Below are 25267 nucleotides of genomic sequence, written 5' to 3'. Positions count from 1 at the left end.
CACACGCAGCAACAGACTCAACACAGCCAATAAATAAATAAATAAAGACCCAATGCAGCCAATCAATCAATCAATCAATTTATTTAAAAAAAAAAAAAGATACACACACCCCAATGTTCACAGAAGCACTATTTACAATAGCCAAGACATGGAAGCAACCTAAATGTCCATCAACAGATGAATGGATAAAGAAGATGTGGTATATGGATACAATGAATACTACTCAGCCATACTGAATGGACCTAGAGATTATCATACCAAGTGAAGTAAGTTAGACAGAAAAAGACAAACATAATATGATATCACTTACATGTGAAATCTAAAAAACAATACAAATGAACTTATTTACAAAACAGAAACAGATTCACAGACATAGAAAACAAATTTAAGTTACCAAAGGGGAAAGCGGATGGGGAAGGGATAAATTTGGAGTTTGGGATTAGCAGATACAAGCTACTATATATAAAATAGATACACAACAAGATCCTACTGTACAGCACAGGGAACTATATTCAATATCTTGTAATAAACCATAATGGAAAAGAATATGTGCATATATTTAAACACACACACACACACACACACACACGTATAACTGAATCAAGTTGCTATACACCAGAAATGAACACAACATTGTAAATCAACTGTACTTCAAAAAAATAGTAGTCTGTCATTCCCTATACTAATCAGAAAAGACAGACCCAGATGGATGGGATACTGTGGGGACAACTACAGCACAACTATTTGTCTTTCTTCCTCTACCAGATCTCCTTCAAGCCCAAACCACACATTGCTTGACTAGAACTGTGATGAAAACAAAAGCTTGTGCATCCTTAGTAAGCTAGGTGACAACTACCTTTGAGAACAGAAAACTGCTCCTCAGATATATTCTGGGACTCCATTCCAAAAACCACTCAAGGCTGAAGATAGTTAGATTGATTACTGTATTTACTACTCTAATTTTTCCTCAGTAGTTCTTTTATAAAATTCATCTTATTTGTATGTAAAACTTTGTATTCTGCATTGTGATTTCTGCTCCTCTGCCATCTGAGCAGTTTTTTTTGTGTCATTAAGGTTGTACAAAAACCCCACTTTTAGTGACAACTCTTTATCATATGGGTATAACTACAACACAGTCATTTCCCTAATGATGGACATTTAGACAGTTTCCAAGTTTTTATCGTCACAAAAAATATGGTGATGTTTATCCCTATTTATAAGTCCACATCTGATTATTTCCTTGGGATAGATTCTTAAGCAGAATCATTCAACAAAATTTTCAAAGGCTCTTCTAAGCTCCCTTCCAGAAAGATCACAATTTGCATCCACCCCCAGAGTAACATTAAGCATTCTTTCTCCTTTAAAAAATCTTGGCAGGATAACTGGTTAAAAGTTGTCTCGTTTCCACATGTTTACTGGCCATCTGAATCCGTAATGTGTTTTGATGTCCTTTGCCCATTTTTCTATGCTAAGTTAGCATTACTTACATGTACACTTCTCTTACACAAGTATGTTAACTCTTTCTCTGGCATATTGTAAGTACCCCTGCCCCCAATTTTGTCTCTTTTCTCTTTGTTTTATTTTTGATCTTAGCAAATTTATTTTCAGTTGATTGATTTGGATTGGCATTGCCTATTTCTTCAGGATGAAGAGTACCCAACACATAATTGTCCTTTGAGGCATAATATTCTCAAGTTTTACTTAAAATCAAATGCAAAAGAAGCTTAGCAGAACTATTTTTAAGGATAAGAAATGAACCCGTTTGTGGTACCCCACATTTATACAGGACTGTTAATAGAAAACAAGTCTTCCATGAGACTAGTTTATAATAATAGCTTACTTGTCATCAAAATAAATAGCCACCTGGCATTATAACATATTTCATATGCTATGCCCAAGGTTAAAAAGCTAATTTTTAATCAGTATTAAGGAATGATTTATATTAAAAAGCTAATTTTGAATCAACAGTTTAAATTTTAGTGAATGGATTTGTGGACATGGTGTGGGGAGGGAAGAGTGGGACAAACTGAGAGAGTAGCACTGACATATATACACTTCCATGTGTAAAACAGATAGCTAGTGGGAAGCTGCTGTATAGCACAGGGAGCTCAGCTCAGTGCTGTGTGATGACCTAGAAGGGTGGGATGGGGGTGGGGAGAGTGGGAGGGAGGCTCAACAGGGAGGGGATATATGTATACATACAGCTGATTCACTTTGTTGTACAGCAGAAACTAACACAACATTGTAAAGCAATTATACTCCAATAAAAAAATAAAAAAGACAGTTTAAATTTTAGGAGGGACTCATTTTGGGGGGCAGAGGTACACTGATTACAGAGTGGCAAAACCAATACTGAAAATAAGGCTTGCTTTATAATCCATATCTTAAAAATCTCTTAATAGTCAACAAGTCACAGAACTCTGTTTGAAGGGGGCTAAATTTCTAGGCAACAGATAAAACTATTTTCTGTGATGAAAATAGTATGTTTGTGATGTAGTTAATAAAGCCAAAGAATGGCCCTGCCTACTTCCCCCTGCCCACCCCCTCTTTTTCTCATAAAGGACGCATTCTTTCTTTTAGTGACAGAATCCTAGGCGAGGATATACAATGGTTGCTGACTCTCTTTGGCTATTCATTCTAGCAGGTGGTTCTACTGATGTCTGTTTAAAAGTTCAAGTGCTTTTGTTTATAATTACAGGTGCATACAGACAGTCTAATCCTAATTCTCAGAGAGGCACTAGAAAGATCTGCCAGCAAGACAGAACTTGTGTTAAGAGCAAACAGGTATTCCTTGCCAATTAGCAGCTTCAAACCATAAGCCTCAGGCTGCTAATACAATTTTCTTAGCTCAGCGAAGGACAGATGTGGGCTTCCTGTCCCCCAGAGCTGATACAGCCATTCTGTACTGAGAAGTACTGCTGTGTTTCCGGGTATCTTCTGTTTAAGTTAACCAGTTGTGATTCTTCCTGATATTGCTCAATTGCTCTTTGCTCCAGGCAGAACCTCTGCATTGTGTTCAAGGGACCTCAGAAGGGTAGTACAGTTGAAATTTTCAACTGCATTTGAAGGATGAAACCAAGTAAAAAGCTCAGGTAACAGTGCTTCTGGAGAACTAGGGTACATACTCACTTTCCAATGGGAAGTTAGGATGATTTAATTAAGGCAAGATGGAGCTATGGAATTGTGTGACAAGAATGGACAATTAGAAAAGAGTCAACCCCAGAAACTATACCCAGATGATAACAGGGTAGTCACGAAGTCTTTAAAAATTACCCTGGAAGACCCTGGCATGAAATACTGCTCCTTTTGCCACGTTTACTTCTGGAGAGAAATGGGCTAAGTGGGGCAGTGTATTAGTTTTCTATCACGGCTGTGACAAATTGTCACAAATTTAACAGATTAAACAATGCAAATTTATTAATTTATAGTTCTGCAGAAGACAATACAGGTCTCACTGGGTTAAAATCAAGGTATCATCAGGGCTGCATTCCTTTCTGCAGGTCCTAGGGGAGAATCTGTTTCCTTGCTCTTTCTAGGTTCTGGCAGCTGCCTGCATTCCTTGGATCATGGCCCACTTCCTCCATCTTCAAAGCCAAAAACGTTACATCTCTCTGGGCCTTTCTTCTGAAGGTAGTCACTCTCTGTCTCTTCCATTTTTAAGGGATCCTTGTGGTTACATTGGGCCTACTCAGATAATCTGGGATAATTTCCCTACTTTAAGGTCAGCTGATTAGCAACCTTAATCCCACCTCCAAATTCACCCTTCGCTTTGTAACCTAAAACATTCACAGGTTCTGGGATGAGGAGTAGATATGCTGGAGAGGGGGCAGTTATTCCGCCTACCACAGGCAGTGACTCCTCTCCCACACCATGTTTCAAAAATGGCACAGAGGCACTAAAACCTTCTGTGCCTAGGAGAATGGACATTCCGTGTCCACCGGATTTGGTGCATCTTACTCTACAGATTGGGTGAATATGTGACTAACCCAAATGATTTCACAATATTACCCCCTCTCATAACTCAAGGACTTAAAGTAGGGATTCTTATTTGGGGTCCATGAGCCACAGAGCTCAGGAGGAGGCCTATGAATTTAAATGGGAATAAAATTACAATTTACTTTTCACTAACCTTTAACTGAAATTCAGCATTTTCTTCAATTATAAAGATAGGCAACAAACCACGAGTATTAGCAGTATGAGACATTAATAGAAATTAGATATTTTTATATGATATTATAGTTGTTACCAACCTCCAAATATCATTTATGCTCATCTCAATTTAAAAATCATGGTAGTTATTAGACCTATCTCTAGATATTATTTATATTATTTAAAGCATTTTTTAAAAAGCATATGTTACTAATATAAAATTGTTTTAATTTTTGATAACTACATTTCAGTATAATTGGTTTCCTTTGTAATATTAAATATTTGATACATTTATAACCATTACTCTGAGAATGGGTCCACAGGCTTCCTTGGACTGCTAATGGGTTCATGACACAAAAACAGTAGAGAACCTCTGAGCTAGTTCCTCTAGGACGAATGAAAATGGAAAAGGGGGGGCTAGAAGGGTGGGAAAAATAAGCCTGAAACTGACCACTGAGCTACCATGAGCAAGCACAGTAGAAACTCAAAGTAAAAGGCTATTTGTGATCTACCAAAATTTAGCTACAGACATTCTACTGAATCCTCTGGTAGGAGGACTTTGAGAGGATTCAGTAAAATGTCTGAAGCTAAAATTTCCATACAAAATTTCGGGGGTCTCAAACTAATATAACTTAGAAGGGCCTGGAACTGCAGAAGGATCAGAGTACTAACGGTGCATTAGCTTCTAAATTGAAAAAGCAAAACCAACCCAGTTCAAATCTGCTCTGAAAGCAAAATGAAGCCCCAGATATCCACTTGACTAAGCAAAAGAATAAGGCAGACAAAGTTGAGCAACAGGCTTTTCCTGGAGATGAGATACTTATGGCTACTTGCTCTAGTAACTATCAACTACTCATATCTATTTATGACAGCAGTTACTGAACAGTGCTGAGAAGCTTTGAGGACCAAAGAAGATAAATTAGAGTGCTCTTTTTCCACTCTCCCTCCCAACCAAACAAATCGCAAGTGGCCAAGTCACTAGAACTACCTTGACATCTGAGTAAGCAAAGGGGCAGCAACTCCCTACAGAAACTAGTAGAAGTTGGACTGCAACCTTAGTTGCTTTTCTCATAAGCCACAAATTCTAGTTTTAAATAAATTTAAGTTGGGCTCTTATTAGTCATCTTTAAAAGTCTTCTCTCATGCCCCTTCCTCCAAAAGTGCTTTGTAACTACTTTTGTTAGCTTCTCCTCCATAACCCTGAAAGCTAGGTAACTGCTAGTACAAGTCTATGATGAAGAGACCAATGAGTCTATGTACTTCAGGAAAATTTAAACTTCTTAGAAGTTTACAATTTGAGCTGAGCATTAAAATGAATCTTTAGACAAAACACCAGTTGCTGACTTTTCCAAGAACATCTGTATCAGACCTGCGTGAAAAACGTATAATTTCAACTTCTGATCTTTTAATCAGATCTGACCACCTGATGTGATGTTAGCTCCAAAAACAAGTGTTTGAGACAACATGCCTATAGAAAATACTGCACACTAAAGGGACACTTACCTATGACTAGTTACTAATATTAGTTGTAAATAACTATCATTAACTAAAGAAACTAAGCAATAAATCTGTTTAAAAATACTGTTGTATAGATTAACTTTCAGAAGTCTGATTAGGAACAGAGAAAGGATAGTATCAAGAAACTTACTGAGGACATGTTATACCTTTGGAAACAGCCACCATGCATCTTGCAGAACAGAGATTTAAAATATTAGCCAGCTAAACTATCAATTTCCTTAGGGCTTTTAATGAAATTACCAACTAATGTCCAGATCTAAAAAAGTTATCCTATAAGCACTCAAAAGGAAATAAACTGGTCTTAAAAAAAGAGCTGAGAAAACATTGTAAAATGGTGCAACTGCTATGGAAAACAGTATGGAAGTTCCTCAAAAACTTAAAAATAGAACTACTTTATGATCTAGCAATCCCACTTCTGAGTATATATCCAAAAGAACGGAAAGCAGGGTCTCAAAGAGATATTTGCACACCCACAGTAGCACTACTCATAGAGCCAAAAGGTAGAAGCAACCCAAATGTCCACTGAGGGATGCATGGATAAACAAAATGTGGTATATACATTTGATGGAATATTATTCTGTCTTAAAAAGGAAGGAAATTATGATACATGCTAAACATGGATGAATCTTGAGGAAACTGCTAAGTGAAACAAATCAGTCACAAAAAAAACAAATACTGTATGATTCCGCTTATGTGAGGTTATCTAAAAGTCAAATTCATAGAAACACAAAGTAGAATGGTGGTTATCAGGTGCTGAGGGGAGAGGGATAAGGGGACTTGTTACTTAATGGCTATAGAATTTCAGAATTGCAGGAGATCTGTTTCACACAAATGTGAGTATACTTAACACTACTGAACTGAACAATTTAGAATGGTTATGATAATAAATTTTGTTGTGTGTTTTATACCACAATTTTAAAAAAAGCTGATTTGTTTCCCCCTCAGGATACATGTTACATTTATCATAGATGTAGGACTGGATTCTAAAAATACCATGTGCTTTTCTGTCTAAATGTTAATACATAACCTGTTTATATGATTCTCTGCAGTCCATAAAACATTGTCAATCAGAAGCCAATTGCTAGCCTTGACTTATCAACAAAGGCATGTGATATTGCTCTTTAGTCTTAAACACCAGTGGGAGTATGTAAATAAGTACCGATTAGCCAAAGACAATTTTTTCAATATATGGCTTTTCATTTTCAAGTCCCCTCCTATTTTGTCTTTATCTTATTTCTTTTTTCTGGCCATTTCTCTAATTATGAGGGTTTCAATTTAAGAATAAGAGTGGTGAGGAAAAAATCTAATTGGTATGTCATCAAATGAACAAGTCACCAGATTTGGCCAAAAGCTGAACTGAGGATGTCATTAATCTATGTTTTCCTCCTTTCTCTCAGTGTGAGAAAGGCTGCCACAGTTCTCTTTTTATTCAGAGAGCAAGTCTAATGGTGGTCCTGGCATACTGCTAAAAAGAGATGGGGATATAAGAACTTCTGGGAAGGCAGATAAAGAACTTGTTTCAATTTTATCATTCAGGTTTAGAAGTATGCAAATAAGACCAGTGAGGTCAAATGAGATGTAAAAACATGTATGCTATTTAGTCTTTTTAACATAATAATTTTAAGAATTAGGAGAACCAGAGTGGCTCCAATTTAGTCTCTCCTTTTACTAAAGGAAAAGTTAACCCCACCCTAGAACTAAGAAAATTGTAACTAAATATATATATCTGGATTTAGGTCCAACCAAAGATTCAGATACTATATTTAGAATTTTAGACCTTTTTATTCATAGGTCCACAAAATAAGAGGCATAAAGAAGATAAGGTCTTAATTATTGTTAAGAATCAGACCTTCCACAAGCTGGTTCTCAGGCTTAAAGCAGTGATTTCAAATTTGTTTTAATATTTCTTTTAACTCCAGTCTGTCGCATTCAAATAACTGGTTTGTAGATCCTAACATGCGTATCATGGGCTGCTCTTTCGATTATAAATCAAATCATATTTTTATTACTGTATTAACAAAGCCTCTTGGGCCCTAAAAGAGAGCAGATGGGATGACTAACAGCAGCAACTGTTACATCAATGTCCAGGGAATTATATGCATGCCATAAATGAGTTTTAAATTTTACATGCCTCAGCTTCTCAATTCTTTAACGCTCCTCTCTTTGCCTCCAACATGCAACAAAACACAGTATGAAGATAAACTTATATCAGTAAGATGCTGCTGAAGTCAAGTGCCTACTTTGATGGCTTTTAATCAAATCAATCTTATTACTAGTTTAATTTCAATAAACTATATTAACCATTTTTAGGATTAATTTAATTTTTCTAATTCATTATTAGATTTTGTGGGTTTTTTTTTACTATTTATTTATTTATTTTGGCTACACCAAGTCTTAGTTGCGGCACACGGGATCTTCCTTGTGGCATGCGGACTTCTTAGTTGCGGCATGCATCTAGTTCCCCAACCAGGGATCGAACCTGGGCCCTGTGCATTGGGAGCTCAGAGTCTTACCCACTGAACCACCAGGGAAGTCCCTGTGGGTTTTTTGATTCTTCAGGTAATTCTAGTTTACAAAATGCTCAACTGTCCTAAGTGTCTTACAGGTATTCTAATTTATTCTCACAATAATGGTGGAGGTAAATACTACTACTATCCACATTTTACAGGTGAGGAAACTGTACAGAGTAAATAAGTATCCTGCCCAAGGTTAAGCCAGCAAGTAACATAGCCTGGATTTAAATCAGCCTTCAAAGCCCACTTTCTTAATTACTTTATTCTTCAATGTTGTTCCTTAAGATACAGAAGCACTGCAATTCATCTTCTCACACTGGCTCACAATTACATGTATTATAATATAATTTGTATTAATGACTATTTAACAAGAAATTCACAGCCTAACTAGTGAGGAATCTTGGGGCCTTGGTTTCCTGAAGATAAACATCAGGACAGGCTGCTAAAAAAACAGCTTACAGGTAGCATTTTAGTTCCCTCAGCAACTCAATTTTCCAGGATCAAAATCTAAATAAAAATAATTTGGCCTTCTGTGGTAGAACAAGTTCATTCTGACCTCCTCCTCCTTCCCAGAGATGAAAATTAGGCAAAGTATTTTCACTGTCTTAGGAGACAGAGGTATGGATGCCTCTGCGAAGTAATCTGGTGAGATCAATCAGATCACAACCTCTTGAACTTATTTAGAGAACTGAAGAAAATAACATCTCATCTTTCCAGGTCCTTTTTGAAAAATAAATCATCATTTGCCTATGTGACCAATCGCTTTCAGAGCCAGAGTTTCTATTTTCAGATGTTCAGTCTGACTATCTACCACCCCAACAGTTATCAACAGTCGCTGTTCTTCACGGCTTATGAGAGAATCACTAAAGGAACAGACTATAGAGATTTGCTTTAAATGGGAAACAGAACAACTAAATTAGCAGCAAGAGTTACTTCTCAGAATAGCAGAGACTTCATTAGACAGTTTGAGCTGTTATATTAGTATCAGCAAATACTTTTTGAGCTGCGATTATGGACTTAATTCCTAAATACATTACACGGAAAATTCTAATGATTACTGCAGAAGATACTGCCAAAAAACAAACTTTTTCTGACATAAATGAAACAAGCCTCAAACTTTTTCAGACACATGCTTGTATAAAGAATTTAAAGCTGTTTTATTTAGTCACTCCTATACTGAATGGCTACTATGAAGCTAAGCATTATCCAAGATGGAAAGACATAAACTCACTCCCAGCACTGAAGAAGTTTTCAACCTGGAACTAACTGTACCAAACAGTATGAGTCAGAATTCTTATAAAACAGCCCCAAACATCTCCATTGGTTCCAGAACGGTTTACTGATTTCTACATTCCGCATATAAAGATTAGTTTTTCTCAATACTTAACTCTCATCAGAAACCCGGATATTACTATGGGAAATACCATTTCCTCCTCGCATTTACAGATTTGCTCCCACTGAGGTACTCAGGCACACATCCCTTTAAAAGGGACAAAGCGTTTGGTCTATGTGGCGATTTATATGGCAGGACCTTTTTTTCAACCGACATCTGGCAGTTGAAAATCCTCGAGATCAAAGGAGTCTGCCTAACTCTCATAGACTAAGATCCAGAAGGGGCCTTTAGTAATTACCGGTTAAGTACTGAGCTAACGAAAGGATCTGTGGGCAGATCACCATCCTGGGCAACTCCAGATAACATTATTCATCCTTGGAACAGTAAGGCGAAGGAAAGAAAAGTCTGCGCTCCATTCCCTTATCTTAATCTATTAAATCAGCCCGGGAGGAAACCACCAGCAAAACAGCCCCGGGGGTCCGTGGGGTCACCACAAGGCAGGGCCAAATGTCCGCCTCGGCGGCTCTTCACTGTTAGGGACCTCACCTGAGAAGCCACCACACCCCTCACTCCTCACCGTCCGCCCAGAGGCGGGGAAGCCAGGCCCTACGTCTCGGGGCTCATCCAGAACCCAAGCCACGAATACTGTCACCAACGCAAGGTCTCGCCGAGCCCACTCTGCCCAGCCTCCCCGACCCTCGCTTAGCCTCTCTTTCCTTTGGGGGCGCCCGCCTGCCTGCCCCAAAGGGTGCGAACTCACAGCCGCCCCGGCGCCGGTGAAAATATCCTCCCCCTCGGTGTCGCTGTCCCCGGCCTCTGGTTCTGACCCCCCGACCGCCCCCTCGGACTCCGGCTCCAGGCCGGGGAACGGCGGAGGGAGTCTTTCCGAAGCGCTACAGCCACCACCACCCGACGCCATCTTCCTCCACCCGCGGCGGAAGCCGCAACAACAACTTTATAGAGAGATAGTGCCGCGAGCAAAGCGTTCCAGCGGAACCGAGAGGGACCACAGCCACCAGCCCCGCGGGACGCGCAGGGCGGGGCCTGCGCGTTGGGGGCGGGGCGGCGCGGCGCGGCCCGCAGCTCCTGCCCAGCCAATCCGAGCCCTGGATCGCGACTCCGCGCTCTTCACCTAGGGGACAGCGGGGCAGAAGAGGAGGAGCTAGGAGCCGCGCAGGTTCTTAGGGCTCTTTGTGTGCTGGATCGCTGGATCTACCTGGCTTCTTAGGGAGATGAAGCGAGTCTGAAAACCTTTACGTGCCACCAACCCATGCCAAGCACAGTGGCTTCATAGAGATGCAATAAATATTTTTGATTGAGGTCTCTGAACAGATACAGTAAAGTTTCGGTATTTATTCTTTTGACATTGAATTCATTCAAGAAATATATATCGAGCATCCACTGCGTGCCTGGCACCCTGCTATGCCTTTGAGATATAGAAATAAAGACGCTTCTGGCCCACTAGGCGCTTGAGGGAGACGGACATGTAAACGAACAGTGCTATAATGTGCTGTGGGAGCACAGTAAAAGAGACCATCAGTCCTGCTTGGAGAAGTCAGGAGGCCTCAAAGAGGAGGTGAGCCTTCAGTGTCCTAAATTTGGTCGCAAGGAAGTTAGGATCATCTTCTCAACTGCTGTGAAGTAAGTGGAGTGGAACAGATGGCAGGGTAATTAAACTCTGAACAAAATTTTCCTGGGACCTAAATTATTCACTGGTTGTCTGGTGGGCCTAAAATCTAAGTCAGTTAGACAAGACTATCTTTAAAGATAAATGGGATATGTTATCATGGGATAATTCAGCAAGATAATCCTTACTTTCTTCTCTATAGAGATGGTACGAAACTTGGCATCAACTTTGACAAAAGGTTTAGTTTGTTCGTAACTGCCAATTCCTCAGCATCAGAGACTGGCTCCTTCACAGGTCTGTGAGCTGCTTGAGGATAGGGGCCGTGTCCTATCTTTATATCCTCGGCGTCTATAGACCAAATCTGGCAAATTAAGTGTTCAATAAATGTTTGAGAATTGACTGGAGGGATGGATAGATAAAATTAAAATTAACATCATCAACCTTGTTACTGGCAGCCAACCCAGCCACCAACACCAGACGGCTTAAGACGTTCTTTTTAGGATGGCGATCTCCAATGTCACTATTGGACACACTGGACATACGGAAAGCTCTCTCGTTCTAAGTTACCTTGAAGGAGACTGGCATAAATAATCAGCCTGTAGTGGGGAGCTGTGCTGGCCTGAGTCCCTACGAAATGAGAAAACAAAAACGGAACCCCTCCTCTCGCCCCGCCCAACAGTCCTTACTAGGCTCCAAACATATCCCGTTTCACCGCAACCGAAATTCACTTCCGGCCTGACTAGGAAGTAAGAGAGCTTTGTCTGGAAGCAGCCACCTCGAAGAAATAATAGTAGGGAGTCTCCGTGCAGACGCTCCTCTAGCACTAGGAATCAAGATCTCCTTTCCCCTACCTCTACAGTAATCATCTTTAGCTTATCCAGGCGCTGAGTGAGACAATTGGCGGCGGGTAACAGACCATTACCTCCCACCACCCCCCCCTCCACGATCGGAGACTACAGGTCCCATAATGCAGCTCGCCGTCTTCCAAAGGAAACGCCCGTACGTCCCAGCACGCAACGCGCCTCACGTGCCTCTAGGAATTTTTTTTCTCTTGTCCCGCCGAAACAGAGCAAAGCATGCTGGGGCTTGTAGTCCTTGCGGCTCCTTTCCCTAGGTCCTCCGCGACACTCCGTCCGGTTCCGCCTATTCTCTGCTTCCCTGGACCTTTAGGCTTGTCTTGGCCCATTTGAAGACCAGGAAGTTGATAAATCGCTAGGCTCGCTGTTGAGAGACGGTGGCTCTGGTGGGACAGTCGCCAGGGATGGCGGAGCGTAAGGATGGAGCGGGTGTCCGAATTTCTCTCCTGGACGCGGAGCAGAGTCCTGTGGCTCTCAGGCCTCTTTGAGCGGGGAGCTGCCCGGCAGCCCCGGATCATGGAAGAGAAAGCGCTAGAAGTTTATGGTAATTAACTTTACCCAGGGCAGCATTTGGTGGTATACGTGGAGGCGGGGGTAACGAGGGCCTCACCTGAGGGGTAGGGGTGGAGACTCGGGTTTTTGCCAGATCTCGTCCGGGAGCGTAGGAAGCTTTTTCTCCGGAGTCGTAAGTCTCGTGGGCATGTGGGTCCTTCTAGGATCCAGGCTATTGCTCCACCCGGGGCTTTCGGAACCTGGAGTTCTCAAACGCTTCATTCCCCTTGTCAGCCCCGTGTTCTAGTGGCCATCTCAAGATTTCTGAGCAGAGTAGGCGTCTAGGGTGCTTCGTTAGGAAGCAGAGTTGGCCTGACTGCCCTACTTGAGCCTCTTCCTATTCCTAGTCCTTGGACATACACTCCTCCTTCCACCGCTGAGGGTGCTGCTGGGTGACTGCCGAGTTGGGGACTGGCCCAAGGTCACAGCCACTCTCTTCTGCTGCAGAGGCAGTAGGCAGAGGTCGCCGAGAACCCAGCCTTGAACTTATAGTTCTTTAACACATCCAAGCCTGGAGTGCAAAAAAGAACACACATACACACACACACGAATATTCTCTATTCAACCCCTGAAGCCATCTTCATCGTACAGATGAGGAAATAAAGGTTTGGAGTGGTTAACACAACTACGTGGAGGCCACTCTGCCAGTAAGGAAACAGCAAAAACCAAAGCTATTGTCTTCTGATTCGAAACTTAGTGCACGTTTCACCACTTAATAATTGCTTTATGACTTGCCTTTTTTGAACTTAGTATTGTTTTTGAAAACTAAAAAGACTGGATCTAACTAGCATTCATGGATTCCTGCTGACAGAAGGTAAAAGTCTAACCACAAGAATACAAATAATGCAAGTAAGGATTATAGACCCGTAGGAAGAAGCCAGGGATGTTAAAGACCTTTGGAGCTAATCTGGTTTACCTCTTGCTAGGGGCAGGACTTAATCAGCCCCAGTCAGGTGACAAGTGTGAGTGGAATGATCTCCACAAAGCAGATAAACACATTCCTGTCCTGTCAGTTCTCCATCTCCAGAATCTAGGGACAGCAGGGCACTGGGAATACAACTTTGGAAGAGAGAGAGTTCTTGCCTCAAACTTACATTGAGGGGGACATTTATAAGCAAAAATCGAATTTTTTAAAATTACATGCAGTAGAAGGCCACAGACCCGTATGAGAGAGACAGAAATTCAGAGGAAGGACAGTCACTAATCTCTGACTAGGGGATCTGGAAAGACTTTAAGGAGAAGGGAGTCACTTGAATTGGGCCTTGAAGAATTAGGATCTGGACCTATAAAGGATCTTACTAAGCAGAGGACACTAGAGCAAAATTATGGAGGTGAGAAAATAACTTGTTTAGGGAATGGCAGGCAGGGCTTTAGGATAGGGTTTGTGGTTAAAGGTGGAGGTATGATAAAAACTGTTTTACATATCAGGTTGGAATTGGATCCTGAAGGTTTAAATATAAATGAATTTAATATCAGTGCACAGCCAATAGAGGAATTTTAGTCAAGGGAGTAATGTAAGGAGAGCGACGTTGCTTTCTTTCCAAAGAAATAAATCCAAATCACTTGAAAAGTAGAGAAGCTGAATAAGGGGTGAGATTTAATTTCAGAGTTATTTAACATATAAACAATATAATGCAGCTTGTACATATGAGCCTTACAGGGAAAAGGCCTAGGATGAGGGGGAACAAATTCCTTTTCCAGAAAACCTGTTTGTCTGAGTCCCATGTTTCACAGCCTTGTGAAAGCTTTTTCCTGCCTCCTTTTTTTTTTCTTTTTTTAGATTTATTTTATTATTTATTTATTTATTTTTGGCTGCATTGGGTTTTCGTTGCTGCGCATGGGCTTTCCCTAGTTGAGGGGAGCGGGAGCTACTCCTCATTGTGGTGTACGGGCTTCTCATTGCGGTGGCTTCTCTTGTTGTGGAGCATGGGCTCTAGGTGTGCAGGCTTCAGTAGTTGTAGCACACAGGCTCAGTAGTTGTGGCTTGTGGGCTCTAGAGCGCAGGCTCAGTAGTTTTGGCACACGGGCTTAGTTGCTTCACAGCATGTGGGATCTTCCTGGCCCAGGGATCAAACCCGTGTCCCCTGCATTGGCAGGCAAATTTTTAACCGCTGTGCCACCTGGGAAGCCCCCTGCCTCCATTTTCAAATTCTGTTTCTAATCAGGTGATAAACTTGGGTGTTGCTGGGGAGAAGGTAGAGTTTGCTAGATTTGTTTTTCCCAGCTGAATTTCTGATTTACAGGTGTGCTATAAATAATAGAACAAAAGCTCAGGCTTGAGAACATCAAGCCTGTCCCATGTGAGCTCCTCTGCTTTTTTCTACCTCACTGTTCCTCTTACCATTCTCCGTTTCCAGCTTTTTCTACAACCTCACAGTAAGAAGGAGATCTTTTCCTCTCCATTGCCAACGCAGCCTCCCACATCTTTGGTCTCATTCCTTTCAGCTTATTTTACCAGCCTCCTCCCCTCCCCTCCTTAAAATTTCAGTGTCTCTTCCTCTGTTTGATCCTTTGCCTTGGGCTATAAAACATACTCAAGTTTCCCATATCCTTGTCATTAGCTAACGTTTTCTAAACGCACTGTCCTTTTTTTGCCCTTTCTTCCCTCCCTGTCAAGCCCTAGGATTACATTTTCAGTTCCTTCTCACTTCCCCTTCTGCAGGCTGGCCTTTTCACCTCTCTACTAAAAGCGCTTTCTTACCGGTGACCTTCTGAGTAACAGATCAGAGACCTGTTTTAGCTTTCGTTAACTTGCATTTTTCTGCAGCATTTCATGTTGTTAACCATCCCCTCTTCCTTTCTCTGCTGCTTTTTGCTTTTCTTCTTCTGATCTCCAAATTAGGTGTTTCCCGCAGATCTATCCCTGGGTCTCTTTCCTTTTACATTTCTGAATCTCCAGCTGGGCTGCACGTAAGCATCACCTGAGGGATTTTTTCAAGTCTCAGTGCCCAGGTCATACTGCAGATCAGTCAAATCAGAATCCCTGGTAAGGCTCAGACACTAGTTTTTGTTTTTGTTTCAAAGCACTCCTAGTGATTCCATTGTTCAGCCAAGGTTGAAAACTGTGGTTCTACTTATTGCTCTTTGTGAATCCCATGGGTTCAACAGCCACACCTTATGCCACAATTCAGTGTTTGCTGGAATGTTCCATTGGTTTGACCCTTAAGCACCTCAGAATGAATGCATATAAGATTTAACCCGTTTGTCTCAGCCCCCACCCAAATTTCCTCCTTTGTTCTCTGTTCCTTTTTTTTTTTTTTTTTTTTTTTTTTTAACTCTATCTTTGTTCTCCTGGGCACTTGAATTTACAATCTGAGTCATCTTCCTTTTCTCCCTTTCCTTGTTTTCTACCTCCAAAGAGTTGTCAGATTCTGTTGATTCTTCCTCTGAGATTACTTCTTCATCTGTCCTCTCTAGTCTATTACTATGGTCATATTCCTGTTTTAGGCCCAGCTCTTTCACCTGGTATCCCTGGCTCTGCTCTTTAGTTCTCAGTCTACCAGCTGGTGGATGAGTTACCAGCTGACAGTGTAATGCTGTCCGTGTCACTCCCTTGTTCAGAACCTCTTGAGGACGTCCTGTTGCCTACAGGTGACTCTAAAAGACCCTTGGTGGGCTGGCCTAAACCCTTATAACTTCTTTACTTGTGCTGAATTCCAGGCAAACTAAACTTGTTCTTTACTTTCCTTCACCTTAAATGTCAAATATTGAAATGTTACCCATTTTTTTTGTTTGTTTTTTGTTTTGGCCATGCCTGTGGCTTGCAAGATCTTAGTTCCCTGATCAAGGATTGAACCTGGGCCCCTGCAGTGGAAGCCCAAAGTTCTAACCACTGGACCACCAGGGAATTCCCCAGAATGTTGCCCATTTTTAAAGGCTTGATTCAGATTCCATTTCCATACGTCCTGATACTGCTTTCTCCCAAACTAAGTTGTTTCTTCCTCTTGAGCTTCTATGACACTTTCCCCATTCGTGTGTTCTCTCTGCAAGGTTGGAGCCAAGAAACTGGACATGAGGTAGTAATCATCCAAGAAAATGGTTTTCTTAAGAGAATACTAGTAGTGGAAATTTCTGTCAGAAACCTGGGGAGTGGCTGTAGTGTTTGCTCAAACAAAAAGAAGTCCGTGTTTGGATCAGGGCTGGCAACATCGTTTGTATTTAGCGTATTCATCTTTTAACACAAAACCTTGTCTCTGATGATTCTTTAGATTTGATTCGAACTATCCGGGACCCAGAGAAGCCCAATACTTTAGAAGAACTGGAAGTGGTAACGGAAAGTTGTGTGGAGGTTCAGGAGATAAATGAAGAAGACTGTTTGGTTATTATCAGGTTCACGCCAACAGTACCTCATTGCTCTTTGGCGACTCTTATTGGTAAGGTTTTAGATAAAGATATTTGTATATTAATTCAGAATTATTCTAACTGATAGTGCCCCACAGTAGCAATTAGCACCATGTACCATACTTTATGGTGTACAGAATATTTTTTGTAATTCTCACAATTAGCGTACAAGAGAGTCAGTATTATCTTCATTTTACAGACGAGGAGCCTGAGGCTTAGAGAGCTTAAGGGACTTGCTCAGCATCATACAGCCAGGAAATGATGACACTGAAGCTCAATCCCAGACTTTAAGTGGGTTTTCCCTTTCACTCTACCATGCTGCTTTTCTACAATTAATTGAGCCTGAGTGTGGGCCAGCTCCTCTCCTCAGTTCTGGAGATTGGAATGGGTGTTGTCAGACTAGCACTGCTGCCCTCACCATCTTCTCCTTTTAGCTGCCCTCTTGGCTTCTCTGTAGCATGGGAAGAAGGTCTGGTGGGAGGGTATTTTTTTCAGGTAGTTTTCTTTTTATAAAAAAGAATGAAGAAGCTTTCCATGTACTAATATGGAAAGATTTTTATGACATACTATTAGGAAATGAAAGCAAGTATAATATTGCTACATTTGTGTAAAGAAAGGCAAAAATGTATATTTATATTTGATTGCATATCCATAAAGAAAACCTAAGAAATGAATAGCTAAGATGAGTTTGGGCATTAGTAATGGTGGGAACTGGTGGGTGGATGATGGATGGGGGGATAGGGTGGGAAGGAGGCTATACCTTTTCATATTTTTAAGTTTTTGAACACTGAGAATATATTACCTATTTAAAAATAGACGAATTTATAAAAAGGATTGGAAAGGTAAATATTTATTATTGTTTCCACTGTTGTTGTGAGTTCTGTCTTTCTAGTCTCACTTGTTGGACTTGGGGCCCCTCAATTAGTGGCATCCAGCATATGGACCACATCTTGAGGGACTAGAGGGTCTTTGAATCCATAGATACTATTGTGGTTATAATATTCCAATACTAGAAAAAGCGTTGAGTGCATATTTATTTTCTGTCATTAGACAATTTCTGAATCAACAGATAGTGAAAACAGATTTCAAAAAGTAATATTTATAGTGTGTTTCTTAAATTATAAAAGTAACATGTTTGCTGGCAATAATTTTGAAATTCCACAAAAGTATAAGGAAGAAAATTTTTAAAAGTTGTCATTAGATTGTGTTCTCTAGGCTAAAATTCCAGCTCTGTCAGCTCTGTCACTTTGTGGCCTTGGGCAAGTTACTTAACCTTTCTGAGCCTATTTCCTTATTTGTAACATAGTGATAATAAGGGTAACTACTGAGTTGTAAGGGTTAAATAATAGAAAGCATGAAATAGATGAGAAATGTTTTTTAGTTCTCCTTAAATATTAATCTTTAATTATATGGTCATATAGGTTACATGCTAATCACATTGATACAGCATCATTTTTGTAACCGTTTAGACTACTTTTAGCCTCCCACAATCATGCATAACACTATGATGGACAACTTTATACGTAAACATTTTATTTATCTCTAGTTATTGCTTCAGGATAAATTTCTATAAGCAGAATTATTGGGTCATATGGTAGAAATATTTTTAAGTCTTTGGGTAAGTATTAGCGAGTCCCTAGGAATTCCCTGGAGGTTCAGTGGTTAGGACACTGTGCATTCATTGCTGAGGGCATGGGTTCAATCCTGGGTCTAAGACCCTGCAAGCTGCGTGGCGTAGCCAAAAAAAAAGTTCATCCTCTTTGACCCAGGAATTAAGGAAATAATTCCCTCGGAGGAAATAATAGCATGTAAAAGCATATATGGTAAATTTATAATAATAAATTCTGTGGTATCTACTGAAGAAACTGTGGTATCTACTAATAAGGAAATGATATAAAAATAATGGAATTTCTTATTTCTGTTGGAAATGATGCATGTAATCAGGGGAGCAAAGTGTCTGTGTGAGGGTGTCAGAAAAAGCGTGAACGATAAGTTGAATACACGTTATGATTGCAGTTATTTAAAAAAACGGTGTTTATGTGGAGGAAGATTGAGAGAGCCCACGAAGTAAAAAATAAATGTAAACATGTCACGGTTAGATTATGGTTGATATTTCATACCTGTACGCTTCTTGACAGTTTTGTCACTTTTTTGGCCCTTTTGATATGGGTTTCAGTTAAGACCCTTGGCTTTTTAGAGGGATGTATAGTAGTGTATCATAGCCATCGTGTTCAGGCAACATGATTGGAAAACTTGATGAAGAGAGCCCTCTTTCTGGCTGATGCATTAGGAGGCATTGCCTATGAGCAGGTAAGGTAGTACTAAGCAGAAAAACACCCCTGAGTCAGAGTTCCACCCTGACTGCTTAGGTTGTCACCTACTCAGTTACCCTGGTATGTAATTCCAAAAGCAAGGAAGACTCAAAGCAGGTGAGTGGGTAGGGCAGAAAAACCATTTGATAAAGCTTTTGTGTTGACTTAAACAAGAATAGCTGAAGGCAGGATATGAAGGGCATAGTGTTTGGAGTCTAGATTTAGCTTCCAGCTCTGCCACTTGTTAGCTATGTGATGTTGAACAAATCACTTCGCTCCTGGTTGTAAAATGAAAATATAAAATAGTAATAGCTAACATTTACTGGATATTTACTATGTGTCAACTACTGTTTTAAGCATAACAATGTATTTACTACTCACACGTAACAGCCTTATATATAGTGGTACTATTATAATACTTGTGTAACAGATAAGGAAACTGAAGTTCAGAGAGGTTTACTAACTTGCCCAGGGTCACACAGCTAGTGTATAGTGAAGCCACTTTTGAACCCAAAGTATTTATCTTGGTTGTCCTATACTGCCTATCTTGAGGATACTGATATTCAAGAAAGTGCTTTGTGAATTGTAAAACAGTTATTATTTATAGGTAGAATACCTACCAACAGTGACTAGAACACATGAGGATGCTCAAGCAACAAATTAAGAAGACAGTGTGGGAGCAGAGGGAGGAGAACTCTCCAGATAAGCTTTAAGGCAGAATTACTCTAAAGGGAGACCGTTCTTAAGGAAATTATATATTTTCTTTAGAGTTCACTAATATTTATTATGGAATTACTGTGTTGTAGACTATAAGGTAGGCCCAGTCTTACTGTAGCTCATCTAATTCTTTTTTCCTTTTCTGGAATTTTTCAGATGATTCTGTTAGAAAACCTAATGGTACTTAGAAAACCGAAAGCAAATTAATTTCATACCTCCCCAAAAGATAGCTAGTCTAACAATTACGTTTTGCTCTTTTGGGATGGTTTGGGGTTCAAACCAAAATACTAGGAAAATGTTCTTTATAATGTAACAAGCCCTTATGTATTAGTTGCGAGAGGAAATAAATTGCTCTAAATAAAAGCCTGTATAGCCAGGGAACTAGAGATTCACTCTGACTCTATTTTTTGAAAACTCATTACTGAAACACTTTCTTTTCATAATAAGAGCAGTTTGGTTTATCTTCTCTGTCTAGAGGTGTAGATTTAGTTAAAATTGTATGTCTTATTTTATGGTGGGGGAGATAGTGGAACATTGGCACTGACGCTCTGTTCCAAGCTGACTGTTAATTTCTCTTGGAAGTCTCAACTGGAGAAAAAAGAATTACTGAACTGTGACTTGGTATTGGGGTGATAAACTGAACTTCAGAGGAGCTTGTTTTAGGGAAACAACTCTATTTGTACCTTGCAGGCATATAGGATTCCAAATTTGAGAGATTGCTTGTGGTCCTTTTTAAGTGGCTCTTCCTTGGTTTCAAGTTTTTGTGTGGCTTGATCCGTTATAGGCATTCAGTAAAGTTTAATGAGTGAATTGACCTTTGATGGAAAGCAAATGGATGTAGCAGAAAGGACCTGGGTTTTGCAGTGGTTTGGGTTTGCAGTCCCAACTCTGTCACTTTACTAGCTCTTTGATCTTGGGCAAGTTACACTGTGACCTTGGTTGCATAATTTGTAGAATGGGGTTGACAATACCTAGCTCACTGGATTGTCATGAGGAATTTGTAAGATATATTAAAGTTGCTAGCTAAAGGTGCCAGGCTCAAAGGAGGCCTACATTCAATTGAGCCTAAGCTCTTTTCAGCTTCTGTTTTGTATGGAGACACCTAGACACAGCTGTATGTTTTTTCAAAAACCAATAAGAAGAGATAATTGGGGCTTTATTTTTTCCTCCACAGGGCTGTGCTTAAGAGTAAAACTTCAGCGGTGTTTACCGTTTAAACATAAGGTAAGGAATGTGTTTTTTGTTGTTGTTTTATAACAGCTTTGTTGAGTTTTGAGTCACATATCATACAACCACATATTTAAACTGTAGAATGTAATGGTCTTTGGTATATTCACAGAATTTCTCCCAAACCATCTCCCATCCCTAGGCAACCACTAATGTACTTTTGTCTCTATAGATTTGCCTATTCTGGATGTTTCATTTGAATGGAATCATGCAATTCGTGGTCTTTTAAGACTGGCTTCTTTCATTTAGAATAATATTTTCAGAATTCGTTCATGTTGTAACATGTATCAGTATTTCATTATTTGCATTGCCTTATACTGTTCTGTTGTATAAATGTATCACATTTTATTTATGTTTTATCAGTTAGTAGGCATTTGGGTCTCCACTTTTTGTCTTTTATAAATAATGGTGCTATAAGCATTTGTGTGCAAGTGTTTGTGTGGGCATATGTTTTCATTTCTTTTCCACTGGATCCTATGGTACCTGTATATTTAACCTTTTGAGGAACTGCCAGACTGTTTTCCACAGCCACTTCACTCTTTTACATTCCCACCAGCAGTGTATGAGGATTCTGATTTGTCCGCATCCTTGCCAGCACTTACAGTGACTCTCTCTCTTTTTCATTATAGCTGTCACTAGGATGTATGAAGTGATATCTCACTTTGGTTTTGATTTGCATTTCCCTGATGGCTAACAATGTTGAGCATTTTTTTTCATGCAAAAATTTAAAACTAATTAAGAACCACTTAAAAGGGGCCACAAGAAACCTCTCAAATTTAGAATCTTCTGTGCACCAAACAAACAATTTGGTTACCCAGACTCTTCCCCTTTATTTACCATTTTTCAGAATGAGTCATGCATAATTTTAAACCAAAGTAAATGAGTATAGAGTGTTTTTATACCACTTCCTTTGTTGTTTAGAATAAAAGTTAGTGTTATGCCACTGGGAGAATTAATACGATGTTTTGTCTTTTAAAGAAGACTGGACTAGATTGTCTCTAAGGTCTCTTATAGCCATAATAGGCTATGATTTTTTCCCTTGTGAAGAACATTTATCTCAATAGGAAGTAAGTATATGAGATTTAGATCACATGCTCCAGTGTTCCCTGAAGAGTAGACATATCTTTATTATATAGCATGATTTATTTACCACAAGATTTGCAATAATTTTGTGGCTTTGTCTCAAAAGCCCTGGTTCTTGGAGGTTTGCTAGTTTGAGGGAGTGAGTGCAGCAGGACCAGGAGGGGTAGCTTAACCAGTATTGTACTTGAGAATAAATTCATCAAGATAACAGTAGATGAGAAAAGGAGGATACTGAAAACTATGTATTGTGGTCCCATGTTTGTAAAGTACACAATAAGAGAAACTTTCAGTCTTGGGTGTGTGTGTGTGTGTGTAAGTGAGAGAAAGCTGTTAAATTATGTGAGTATAGAGAAAAATATGGAAGAAGGTACACTAGATTTTTTTTATTTTTATTTTTTTTTTTAGTAAACTAGATTATTAATGTGGCTTTCTTGGGTGGGGCAGGGAGAAAGTTTAGATACTGATTTGGAAGGAAGAGGTAGAGTGCAGGGGAGAGATACTCTTGAGTAAAACAAGTATGAGGGCTCATTCGTATAAAATTGTAGGTTTGTATTCATAAAAAAGTAATGAATCAGAATATCCCCTGTGGGCCTTCCCCATATGAGCAAAATAAAAAATTTTACTAACTTTAGCCCTCATTTTAGAGAAGAATGTGAAGATTTGTCCCAAATCTTTGATGTTGGAAACAGGATTTGGGCTTTCATCCCTAGACTCTGGAGTCCATTGTACATTCCACCTTACCCATTTTAGAATGCTTTAAATGTTTTGCTCTTAATGTTTTTTTTCTAGTTGGAAATCTACATTTCCGAAGGAACCCACTCAACAGAGGAAGATAGTAAGTGAATTTTGAACCATTATTAGAAAACAGCTTCATATAGTACTTTATTTTGGATATTAGGTTATTCTGCCAGTCAAGCATATACTGGGTCATTTGCAAAAAAGTACAAAATCAGCCAATAGCTTTTCCTTAAGAAGAAAGGAAAATTTTTTCAGTGGGACTCTGGGTGAACTCGAGTTAAGCCCTGTGGATATTGACTGGTTTAAGCCAGTGGCCACACATCTGTAAAGAATATCCAGCTCTAGGAACCTTGACTTATAAGCTCTAAAGAGAGCTTGGTTCTTTTCTTTGGTGGCAGGATAGAGAGCTGTGTACTTGAGATTGAAATCAAAGGTCCGGCAAGTAATGCTTTAGGAAATCTTGGGGTAGGGTTTCTGGGTTAATGTATTAAAATGGGTGTAGAGAACCTTTTTGTATAAAGGGTCTCTGGCCTACAGAGAGAAATAAAGCAGCAGCCACTTAAGAATAGCAGAGGTGAGATTCAGAAAAAGCAAAAGTGGGATTATAGGGGATTTTTTCTCTCTAAGTCTTCCTGTCAAAACTTATGAATAATTAGCCAAAACCTGTGTTAAGTTCTCAAGGAGTTAAATTCCATTTTAACAAAATAGAATTGCTATATATTGACATAGTTTTGCTAACTTTTGCCTGTGTGTTTTGCAGTCAACAAGCAGATAAATGACAAAGAGCGAGTAGCAGCTGCAATGGAGAACCCCAACTTAAGGGAAATCGTGGAACAGTGTGTCCTTGAACCTGACTAATAGCTGTTTTAAGAGCCACTGAACTGTAATCATTTGATATATTTGTTTAAACTCTTTGTAAAATGTAAAAGACTTATTGTTTAATACATAGGTGATTTGTACCTCAAAGCATTTTTTTAAAGGATTATTTCCAAGCAAGATTTAATTATAAGGTAGTACCTAGTTTGTTCAGTGTCTAACATTCTCAGGATTTATAACACGTAAATGATCAGACAGAAAAATATTTTCTAGTTATTATATGTAAGATGAGTTGCTATTTTTTTGATGTCCATTCTGATACAACTGCTTTTCATGTCAAATATTTACTGTGCCCAAATGTAGTCAATTTAAACCATTACTGTGTAAAATAAATAGAGATGATTCTTGTACACACCTTAGAATGTTTTTATTTAATTGTAAATTTCAGTGTAAATGTCAACACTAAAAGATATTTCCAAAGCTTTATTTTCTGATTATTATGTAGAGTCAGAGATTGGAAAACCAAAAAAAACCCTTAAGATCAGGCCTGGGCTCTGCCTTCCTTCAAGAAGAGTCCTGGACTCCACAGATGTGAAGAGGGCCAGATGACATGTATAACTTTGAAGACCAGGAAGTCCCCAAAGAAATTTTGATGAAACCAATCTAAGTTTACGAGCTCTTCTTTACTTGTACTTTGTTCAGTTTGTTTTAGGGGACAGTGGTCATTTGAAGCGTAACAGGGTATGGTAGGAAGCCTCCGAGGTGCCCCCCAATGAGCGTTTATTCCTGATATTCATGCCCTTGTAGTGTTTCCTTCCATATTGAACCAGAACTGGTTGCCACAACTAATAAGAATCAGAGGTGACAGATCTGAGGCTAGATCCTAAAAGATGTTGCCGCTTTCCCGTTGATCACTTGAGTTGCTTGTTCTGCCGGAATCCAGATGCCATGTCCTGAGAACATTCAGACAGCCTTGTGGACAATTCCACATGGAGGAGAATTGAGGCCTTCAACCAACATCAAGCACCAGCTTGCAAACTATGTGAGGGGACCATGTTGGAAGCCATCCTCCAGCCTCAGTCAGGCTGACATCTTGACTGGAATTACCTAGCTAAGCCACTCCCAAATTCCTGACCCAGAGAAGCTGCAAGTGATAATAAGTGTTTATTGTTTACACCACTAAGTTTTGGTGTAATTTGCTATGCAGCAATAAGTAACTAATACACAAGTTATTAGAATGGAACTCTTGTGCCTCAAATTTTTTTTAAATTTATTAATTGAATGAGTTGGGTCTTCACTGCTTTCTCTAGTTGTGGCAAGCGGGGGCTACTCTTCCTTGTGATGCATGGGCTTCTCATTGCAGTGGCTTCTCTTGTGGAACACAGGCCCTAGGTGCATGGGCTTCAGTAGTTGTGGCACGTGAACTCAGGAGTTGTGGCTCTTGGGCTCTAGAGCACAGGCTCAGTAATTGTGGCGTGGGGGCT

The 25267-nt window shown here is 39.8% G+C and overlaps 2 protein-coding genes across 4 annotated transcripts in view; one reads left to right on the top strand and one right to left on the bottom strand.

The window, feature by feature from the left end:
• The window catches only part of SNX1 (sorting nexin 1), a 33421-nt gene extending 22940 nt beyond the window's left edge, over window positions 1-10481 (bottom strand). Inside the window, exon 1 of one of the 2 annotated variants that reach the window (XM_057722795.1) lies at window positions 10274-10481. In XM_057722795.1, the coding sequence (XP_057578778.1) occupies window positions 10274-10432 (159 nt within the window). In that variant the 5' untranslated portion in view covers window positions 10433-10481. The remainder of the gene's footprint in view (window positions 1-10273) is intronic. The other variant, XM_057722794.1, reaches the window with a different exon arrangement.
• A 1790-nt stretch (window positions 10482-12271) lies between these two features.
• On the top strand, window positions 12272-24978 carry CIAO2A (cytosolic iron-sulfur assembly component 2A). Of its 2 annotated transcripts, none has more exons than XM_057722793.1 (5): window positions 12272-12541; window positions 16758-16922; window positions 21094-21143; window positions 23019-23064; window positions 24719-24978. In XM_057722793.1, the coding sequence occupies exons 1-5, from the start codon at window positions 12418-12420 to the stop codon at window positions 24892-24894; spliced, it is 561 nt and encodes a 186-aa protein (XP_057578776.1). In that variant the 5' UTR covers window positions 12272-12417; the 3' UTR covers window positions 24895-24978. The 2 variants fall into 2 exon arrangements, with proteins under 2 accessions (XP_057578776.1, XP_057578775.1); XM_057722792.1 differs by lacking the exon at window positions 24719-24978 and adding an exon at window positions 23728-24195 and having other exon boundaries at window positions 12277-12541.
• Window positions 24979-25267: the final 289 nt, after the last annotated feature.

Source organism: Hippopotamus amphibius, chromosome 2 (assembly GCF_030028045.1).
Source record: "Hippopotamus amphibius kiboko isolate mHipAmp2 chromosome 2, mHipAmp2.hap2, whole genome shotgun sequence".
Classification (NCBI taxonomy): domain Eukaryota; kingdom Metazoa; phylum Chordata; class Mammalia; order Artiodactyla; family Hippopotamidae; genus Hippopotamus; species Hippopotamus amphibius.
Note: the sequence above shows the minus strand (reverse complement) of the source record. Positions and strands in the feature narration are given on the sequence as shown.